General features: G+C 39.0%; 1 protein-coding gene across 1 annotated transcript; it reads left to right on the top strand.

The window, feature by feature from the left end:
* The first annotated feature begins 556 nt into the window (after positions 1–556).
* On the top strand, positions 557–2016 carry KCNK13 (potassium two pore domain channel subfamily K member 13). The gene has a single exon (XM_026849694.1). The coding sequence runs from the start codon at positions 642–644 to the stop codon at positions 1524–1526; it is 885 nt and encodes a 294-aa protein (XP_026705495.1). The 5' UTR covers positions 557–641; the 3' UTR covers positions 1527–2016.
* The last annotated feature ends 8122 nt before the right edge of the window (positions 2017–10138 follow it).

The following is a 10138-nucleotide window of genomic DNA, read 5'->3' as shown; positions in this document are numbered from 1 at the left end:
GGCAGGGCAGCCCTAATGCCCACTGGGGACTCCCGTGAGGGGCTGCTGACCCTGTCAGGGGCTGCATCCTCCCATGTGCGCTCCCAGCTTGGGCTTCCCTGGCAGGGCTGTGGTGAGTTCTGGGTGCGGAGTGATGTGCCACCTACACTTATAGCAGGAGCTAAGTGAGGCTTAGAAAAATTTCACCCCAGGTTGCAGAGATCTGGTGGCAATGGACCCTTTCAAGGCAAGAGCCACCCCTGGTTCAGACTCATGGTGCAGAACAGCATCAGGGAGAGGAAAGCGGGTACAATAACATGAAGCCTGGAAGTGATCCAAGGCATGATGAGGGATGGAGCAAATCTAGCAACCAAAATTCAGACCTCCACTAAACTCTTTCCTTTCCAGTGTGTTTTCTTCTGCTTTTTGTTTCATTCTTATTCTTGAGGAAATGCTGACATGAATTTCCTTCCTCTTACTGATGGGACATGGTGAAGCACAAGTGGGTAACAGCTGGGTAGAGTGTCCTTGCTTTTTTCCAGAACTGAGCTACCACAGGGATTTTCTGCCAGTTCATTGGTCTTGCATGTGACAAAACTCCTGACATAATAACTACAGGTTTATTTTTTTCAACTGTTTTGTTTTGTCTTCTAGGGTTTGGCATGACCACCCCAGCCACCGTTGGAGGCAAAATTTTTCTGATCTTTTATGGCCTTATAGGATGTGCAGGGACAATTTTGTTCTTTAACCTGTTCCTGGAGCGCTTGATCACTGTCATAGCCTACGTTATGAAGTCCTGCCATGAAAGACAGCTGAGGAGGAAAGGCGTCCTCCCTCACAATGGCCGGCGGGGCTCGGGGACCTCTGAGGTGGACAGCCTGGCAGGCTGGAAGCCCTCCGTGTACTACGTTATGCTGATATTATGTGTAGCATCACTCATCATTTCCTGCTGTGCCTCTGCAATGTACACACCAATTGAAGGGTGGAGTTACTTTGACTCACTTTACTTCTGCTTTGTGGCCTTCAGCACCATTGGTTTTGGTGATCTGGTCAGTAGCCAGAACATCAAGTATGAGAGCCAAGGCCTTTACCGCTTTGGCAATTTTGTCTTCATACTTATGGGAGTGTGCTGCATCTATTCCTTATTTAATGTGATATCTATTGTCATCAAACAATCCATAAACTGGATATTAAAGAAGTTGGACTGCAGGTGCTGCCACAGATGCCAAAGAAAATTTTTTCGTTCACGGAGGAATGTGGTAATGCCAGGAAATGTGCGCAGTCGGAGGAACATCTCCATTGAGACTGATGTTGTCAATGAGAGTGACACAGATGGACGCCGGCTGTCAGGCGAGATGATCTCCATGAAAGACTTCCTGGCCTCCAATAAAGTCTCGCTGGCCATCATGCAGAAACAGCTGTCAGAAACTGCTAATGGCTATCCAAGGCAAATGAGCTCTAATTCAAAGCAAAATGGATTCTCTGGTGGGGTTGGAGCCCTAGCAATTATGAATAACAGACTGGCAGAGACAAGTGTGGATAGGTAAAATAATAACAGTAATAACAGTGAAACAGTGTGAACCATTTCAACAAGTATAGAAACAACATGAATCAATTGGAAACAGCTAGGGAGAGTGTTGCCAGAGGGTGGAATGGATGTGAATAGCATACGTCCTGTTGGAAGACCTCTGACACTTTGCTGGGGCTGTTACTTAATGTCTTTGCTCTTCGAATTGCACCAGTCCAAGCCTTCTTTCTGTTCCTCAAGCAGGTGACTGCAGGAGAAATTTAATTTAGCCTTCAGATCAATTTTCCACATCCTACTCTCCTCCATTTATGTGAAACAGATTTCAGGATAAGAAATCTGTGGCATGGGAAGAAACCAAGTATGTCTACTGAACACATTCTTAATTCAAAGATTGTTCTGATCTTTCTGTCTTACTCTCGTCATATCTGTTTTCTGAAAGTAGCTTATCTGAAACCAAAAGAGGAATCAGCCGTTCTCTGTGATATTGCAGATCTAATTTAATGGAATAATAAAAAAAACCCTAACCCAAACCCAACTATTTTCTTTTATATATCACTTCTTAAAATGTATTGCTATTATGAAACAGCTAGGCTGGAAAAGCCAGCTTCTGCTGTCATAGCATTTCTGTAAATCTGGAGTAATTTTATGAAAGTTGGTAGGACTATTCTGGAGTTATTGTGATGTGAATGAGAAAAGAATTTGGCCTTTAGAATTTAATTTAGTCTTCTCCTTAAAAGGATACTGTCAGAAGTGATAGAATAAAAATTTATCCTACTTTTGTTTTCTTCTGTCCATTTGCAAAACACATGTTTTTTTTTTCTAGGCTACTTTTTCTTCTAGAATTGAATCACTGTGGCTTTCTGTTTCAAAAACATCAAAACAAATTGAAAACTGCCATACTGATGAGTTGTATGAATTATCCCACAATGACAATTAGAGGCTTTTCCAAATTTCTGTTCATATTTTGCTCAATTGTGACTGAAGCAATTGAGCATCAGCATTATGTAATGCAACTAGTAATTGAGTTTACACAACAGACTTTAGTGTGCAATTAGATTGCCATGTCAACATTCAGTTTATTATTGTAAGTGAATGTGATCACAAAATCACTTTGGCAGTGTCCTTTTTACCTTTCATGTAATTCTGTCATTGTTCACCTGTTTTTCTGGCTTTCAGTGATGATAATGACAGGGTCTTGATTAGGGAAATAGAAAACGTTTAACTCCTCATTTTTCTCAATGAAATGCTCCAAGTGTTCATTATGACTAGAATGGAGACTTCAGTGAGAAGAAGAATAACAGTAAGAATACAAAAACAGGAAAAGAGGTGATCCTTAGTGACAATGAAATCATCCTTTGTATTAGGCAACTGGAGAAATAAGGTATTAAATTAACCTAAAGTCTAGCAAGAATGTAAAGAAGACTGGGCTGAAATCCTGATTCTCCTTTAATCATGCAGTGCATTAAAACTAAACAGTATATGAGAGTGTAAATTAGCAGAATTGGTCACATAGGACCTGATCCAATTCACCCTGAAAAGAATAGTACATGCATCAGGACTAAACATTTTCTCACAGCTAGAAAACATTGCAGAATACTACAATTTTAGGGAATTTAAAAATACCATTATGCAGTTCTTAATTTCTCTCATAGGGAACAATGCAGATAGCCTTTTCAGTTTAATTTGTTTTAGGCATTAATATCCTATTCTTTTTCTTCATTCTGGCCAAAAGTTCTTTTATTTAGGTTCCTAATACTGTAGAATAACATTTTAACACTCATTTTAAGCAATATTTGAATTTGAAAACAAAAACATACCTCTTGGAATCCTTTAATGTAATAAAGTAAAACTAGATATCAAACAAGTGTACTTAACTTGTGAAAAGAATTGCAAGCTCTTTTGACATACTACAGCTAAAATGTCCTGATTAAAAGTCAGATCCTGCTGTCCTTAGTTATAAGGAAGGTTCAAGGTGGAACCATTAGTCCAAATTCTGATACCACCTCAGCTGTGCAGCAGTGCAATACCCCTAATAATATCCTTTCATATTTGCATCCATGTAAAATCTGAATTGGCTTTCAAACCCTAACTTCAGTGAGAAAGGCAGTCTGTCTTGTTTTGGGCGGGATTATGTATTAGCAAAAATTACCACTGAGTTATTTTAGATTATATTATGGTACCCAAGTACTTTGTTAGATTCTCTTTTTTTCTCCCAAGACCTTCTTTGTCTCAACCTCACTGAATAAAAATATACTTGGATATAAAAAGAGAAGAGTACTGCTCTGAAGCCTTCTTTCCAAATTCATACAGCAATGCCTCTGTTCACTGCTTGTAACCCTAAGATCTCATTGTTATAGAAATATTCCTCATGCTGCCAACTAGTAGAAATAGTTTAGAACTTGATCCCTTGAGCAGGGCTCTCTCATCCTGGGCAGAACAGCCAGAGTCTTGAAAAGTGCAGCTTACTTCTCCATTTAAGCCAGTTATTAAGTTGCAAATGTCAGATTTTGCTGAGCACTGAAGACAGGAGTAGTTACTCAAGACTACTCCCTTTTCCAGATGATTGAGGCAATGAACATTGTCATCTTAGACAAATAAACAAAGCAGTCCTGACCTGCTCTCTCAAGCATCGGATTCCTCATGACCCAAGCATGCCAGTTGCAAGGCTCTCTGCTGTGGTTCTGTGGTCTGATTTCATGTCCACTGAAGATAAAGAGGGAATAAGTGCACTAATTTTGTCTAATCATCTCTATTCAGATGTGAATTGCTGTTCTAGAGATGAAGGACCAGTACATTCTGTGACTGTGCCATCTTGTATCATGATTTCATCCTGTCCCCGAAAGACCTCTGACTTTGTCATTGAGTTCCCCCTCTAGCAGTCATGCTGAATATTGAATGAGGTAGCTTTACCTAGGAGACTGGTAGAATTCTTAGAGAATATTTGGCGATAAATAAGACTTTTAAGATTGAAAAGGGAAATTTCTGACTCCAGACCAATGGTACTACTACAGTTGTTTTTTCTAAAGGTGTTGGACAGAGAAATCCCAAAAATTTCAGTTCATATTGTAGCATCAGGTTATTAAAGTTGTAAAACATGTGGAGATATAAACATACATGAGTCAAAAAAAGCAGAATTTTTAGCATAGGAGTGACAAATGTCCATCCTGTGTGAAAAATAATAAAACTACAGACAACATCGCATTTCTTGCATTACTTTTTAAAGTAGTGATGAGGAATTAAAGGAAATAATGTCAGATATCCAGGGACTTATTTTCAAAGCTGCATAATCTAAATTTTAATGCTGTATTGCTTAGCACTAAAATCTCAGTCAACAAGACAGAAACCTGCTTTCAAAAGTACTGAGTTTCCTTATTGCCTGCTATGAGGTACGGATCTGGGTTTTTTTAAGACAAAAATGTTTTAGGGAAAATTTTGGATGTTCTGAGGCTCTGAATCTGCACTTAAAAGGCCAGGAGTACCACTAAAATTAGTGGGTTAAACTGCAAATTGCAGCCTGGCAGACTGAAACTGAAAGTCCTTAATGAAGTAATCTCATGGAAGTTGGGTTTATAGTTATGCCACACTTTATTGATATCATCATTGTACAATATAATTATGGCACATTGAAAGTAAATATTTAGTGCTAACCAAAATACAATCAAATAAGTAAATGTGGCTCTTAGGGTTTTGTGGCTAGTTTGGGTTTTGTAAAATTTCTGTATCAGATGCTTTGCTGGGTATGCAGTTGTCAAAGGAGTTACATTAATTTATTTCCATGAAGGACATGGTCCTCTGTTTACAAGGATACAGATAGGCTTTTCAAAATCATCTAATTCCTGCTGAAAGTCAATACATTTCCTCCCACACTTTGACTTTCAGTAGAAGTCAGGTACCTAATTCCCTTAGGCAATTTCAGAATCCCAGCTGTGCATTAGGTTTTGAATCTAAGCTGACCTGACAGTGTCCCTGAAAAGTTCAAATACTTGGAGCAAGGTTTCAGTGCTACACCACAGTAATGGCTGAATTCATTTATTTAAAAGCCTTTTATGGTGAAAGCTTTGCATCAACCAAATAGCACAAGCAATGTTTACAGTTTGTTTGATTTAATCTTGACCTCTACCAGTTTTAATTATATTTGACACATTTATAAATTGAATAACAAAGAGAATGTTGGGCTGGGCATAAAAAACAAACCAGCTCTGTTTCTCAGGCTGTATTAATCAAGAGAAAGAGGTCAGGTTGGAGAAGAATCTTTCTGATTAACATTATATTTGAATAAAGTTCCTCTGGAGGTGGAGGGTATCAAGTTTTTTTGATGACTCTCCAACAGCTGTGGAAGTGGAGCCATTTGCTATGACCTGCTTATGTCCCCACTCTGAGAACAGCTGCTCAGTGAGCTTTTGCTGAGAGAAGGGTCAGCTTTTCAATCAATACAGTTTACATTTTTTGTTGGTTTGATTTAGGTTACTAACATTTGGCTGATAACAAAATTTCTTAGATTTTCCAAGAAGTATTAAAGTTATTTTGTCCAATTTCATGTACAGGCTGTGGAGAATCACCAAGTGTTGTCTCTTCCTTGGGCAGAAAATACTGCCAAATATATGAGTACAATCTGTCTATTTGAGAAATTCAATAGAAACCTTTTGCTTAATCCAGGAAATAAGAATACAACCCCTTCCCTCTTCCCTATTTTCCAAATATCTCTTGGCAACAATGCCTACACAATACTATGTGCTTACTGGTTAAAAGGTCACATTTCACTAGGAAAATTTTAAAGCCACTGCTCAACAAGGTGGACCAATGCTGTTTATTCTTTATTAGATTTAACAGAAACACAGTGTGAACACAAAGAATGACACTTCAGGTCCAAGTAGTCAGAAGCATTTGGATGTAGTAACGGCTTTAAAATGAAAGGCAGTAGATTTAGGTTAGATGTAAGGAAGAAATTCCTTACTGCGAGGGTGGTGAGACACTGGAACAGGTTGCCCGGAGAAGCTGTGGCTGCCCCCTCCCCGGCAGTGTTCCAGGCCAGGTTGGACGGGGCTTTGAGCAACCTGGGCTAGTGGAAGGTGTCCCTGCCCATGGCGGGGGGGTTGGAACTGGATGGTCATTAAGGTCCCTTCCAACCCAAACTAGTGATTCTATGATTCTGTGGCATGGCTCATGTTTATAGAGCTGTTTCATATCAAACCAGAGAAAAACCCCATCACTGCAAACTTTTAAAATCATTAGTAAATGTAAGAACAACCTTGTGGAATAGATACAGTAATTTATATTATGTTTTTCTACAGTTCCACTCTAATATTCCCCTGAAGTTTTCATTATTTGAAATTATTTGTGGTAATAGAATAAAGAATATAAATTTGCAAAGATTTCGAGAGGTACGACAGTGACATTTGTTTAAAATGACATATCATTTTCCTCAGACTGCCTGGCTTTTTATAAAGGAAAAGTTTGATTAAAAGTAGAATCAATGGGGTTTCTTTCCAAGCAAGTATGCCAGTTTCTGAATGCCAAATGGATTTCCTATTAGGTGTCAATGTAGAAGCTCCCAGAGAGAGGCAAGATGCCCTAGTTTTCAAACATTAACCTTTGGTATGTCTTTAAAAGCTATTTCCCTTTCAAAGCAATGTAACACTGTCAGTGTTTTCTGTTTGTGGTCTTATCTAAGAAAACTCAACTTGCTTCTTGATATCTTTAGAAGAAGAAGATGCACATAAAGAAAAATTAAAATAACCTTACATAACCTTTACATGTACCACTTGGAGCTTCTAAAATCCTCCTTTTTTAATTAACTTGACGTTTGCATCAGAGCTTAATTTCTCCAGCTCACTGAAGAGGTTTGGTCTTAATAGTGAATAATCACAGTTCAAATCAAAGAACTTTAAAGTTGTATTTGTTTATCTGTATAGTTGTAAATACAGTTTACAACTGTAAAGTTGTATTTGTTTATTCTAAACACTGGAAACAAACTGATGGTCTGAAAAATGGGTGCTGTGCTAAGTCTAAGTCTAAGTCTAAGTAAGCTAGAGTTAAAAAGACTGAAATCACCATTGCTCTCATCTTTGCAATGGTCAGACAGATGCTCTGTGCCCCGTGGAGTCCATATTGCTAAAGTAGTGGCAGTTGCTGGCTATTAACCTCTAGGTGTGATATTGTCTGCATCTAGTGTACAGGGCCAGAAGTAAACAGAGATAATGCTGTCCAGAACCACCAGTTCAGAAATTCACAGAATAATTTACTCTGGAAAAGGCCTCAGGATGCCATCTAGTCTCTAAAACATTTTCCAAAGCAGGTCCAGCAAGTTGCTGCCCATCTCAGTGCAGATATCTGTAATTTGCTGGGTGATGCTGCTTCTGCATGTAGCACTCTTTTCACAGTGTACTGAAAACGCCATTCTCTCATGAAGTATTGACCACCACCCCATACCAAGAGGAAGTCACAGCCCTTTCTGTGAAGCTGTTGCATTTGGGAAATACTTAGTTCTAAGTTAAGCACATTTCTTTGTAAATAGCATCTAGGCATCTGCTTTTCTCAGCCTAATACATAGCAGATGGGTATTTTGATCCCTAGGTAGCATTATTGTTGGCAGTCTTATTAGAGATGGCAAGGACCAAAAAGGTCAGTCAGTCTGTCAGCCCTAGGCTCCTAGGCAGGGGTATTGCCCCTTTGGCAAGCAACCCATGGCATCTTGGCTTGGCTCTGCATGTTGGATTTGGCTGTGTTCTTGGCTCAGGAATCACTGAAATCAATGGAGACTTTGCTACTGGGCTCATTATCTGGCATTTTTCACAAGAATTAATTTCACTTTACAAAATCCAAAGAAATGTTGACTAACCTTTTGCTTTGCTTTTACCACCAGCTGTGCAAATGCTAATTCTACTCATGCAGTACTGTGTTCTGCACCAGTTTATTACCCAGGGACCATTATTTGGTCTACAAAATAATAATCTACTTACAAGAAAGTCTTATTTAAAATTGAAAGTATCCAGATTATTATCTCTAAGATTTGTTAGTCACTCATTTCCTTAGCTGGAAAACTCTGACAAATAATCACTTTTTACCTGAAGCTTCCTGCAGTTCTGCAAGGGTAGGTTTTGCTCTGTGTTGACTGCCTGTGTCAGCTTGTTGTCTCCCTTAACTTTCTTCCCTCAGTCCTCACCTTCAGGATCCTCTTCCCTCCTGGTTTTTTTTTTCATTCGATTAATCTTTTTCTCAGTTCATCAAATATTTCTCCTAGCCCAGTATACCATGGGGTTTGCCTCTGCTGAACATTGCACTTGAAAGTGGACTCACTGTCAAAACAAACACTTCTTTATTCAGTATGGATTCAGAGCCATATCTCACCCATTAATAGTAATGATAATGATGTATTTTTATTATTTTTCATTCCTACTTCCACTGAGCACAGCAAGACAGTTTTTAGGATGTTGGAATATAAGTATCACATGGAGGTACTTGGACAGAGAGCAGCAGAAATGACTTTGGCACCTTGGCAGCGAGAAAGGATATTCTGCCTCTTTTTGTACATCCAATTGGCCTGCAATTTGTGTGGACTCTTATCCAATGATGCCTTCAAGAGAGGCTTCTGAGTTGATTTGGCCTCACAAAGTCAATATTTGTTGCTTTTGGCTTACTGCATTTTTAATAAATGGGTCTGCATTGCTCAGTGAGCACAGTGACAACAGGTAAGACTGCAGATTTCCCCATGAATTAGGGTAAGGGTAGTCTTGTCTTTAACTTTCTTCCTCTGATAAGACTAATCTTCATGGCTGCTATAAAACACAACCATGGCACAGATGTTAAAGATTTTTATTTCATCGGCTTCTCAAGCCATGATTTTACTGTCATTTGAGTGGAATTTCTTACACCAGTACCAGAGGTGGTGTTAAAGCATTTTTGCCTGACACCTTATGGAAACAAAGTGCATGGGATCAGACTGTACATACATGTCTGGGTGCCTCTGCTCTGTTTCAAATATTGGCCAGTTTAAAAAAATAATGCCAAAGGGGGAGAGATCTCACACAGAATAGACTTCCTACACCTTTTGCTAAACGTTAGCCCACTGTCTGGGAAAAAGTATGAGAAGCAGTCTCGCAGACTGTTAGATACAAGAAAGGCCACACAAAGAGATCAGGAGGAAAAGGAAGAAGGGACACAGCAGAGGTACATCGTTTGCATTCTAGCTATGCTGAATATGGAGAACAGAACACCTTTCCAAAGGAAGGTATTTTTTACAATATCTCCTCTTAGTCTTCGCTACCGCAGACTAGAAAAATACCCCTCCATATGTGACATTTTCTATAGTTGCTTTACTGTGCTCCAGACTGTCTGCTTGATCCATTTTTTTTCACCTTTGAAGTATGTGCTATTAATGCCAAATTCTTTTTTGCAATACTCTTACCTAAACTGCAGTGCCTCTAGTCTACACAGGTGATTATTCCTATATACCATCTTACAGGTATTGTTGTTGAATTGCTTCTACTTTTTTCAGATCACTTTCCCATACCCATTTCAGTTTGAATCCTAGTCCTCCAGCATCTTTGCCACCCCTGACTGCCTGGGATCATCTTCACACTTAAATATGTGTCCTCTATTACATCATCCAAGTTATTAATAAAAAATATTGAC

Source organism: Athene cunicularia, assembly GCF_003259725.1.
Source record: "Athene cunicularia isolate RWA chromosome 5 unlocalized genomic scaffold, athCun1 chr5_part1, whole genome shotgun sequence".
In the NCBI taxonomy this organism is placed as follows: Eukaryota; Metazoa; Chordata; class Aves; order Strigiformes; family Strigidae; genus Athene; species Athene cunicularia.
This window is presented reverse-complemented; position numbering and strand designations above follow the sequence as displayed.

Excerpts from the sequence above, each read along its gene's own strand:
- KCNK13 (XM_026849694.1), top strand. The coding sequence starts at position 642 with ATGACCACCCCAGCCACCGTTGGAGGCAAAATTTTTCTGATCTTTTAT.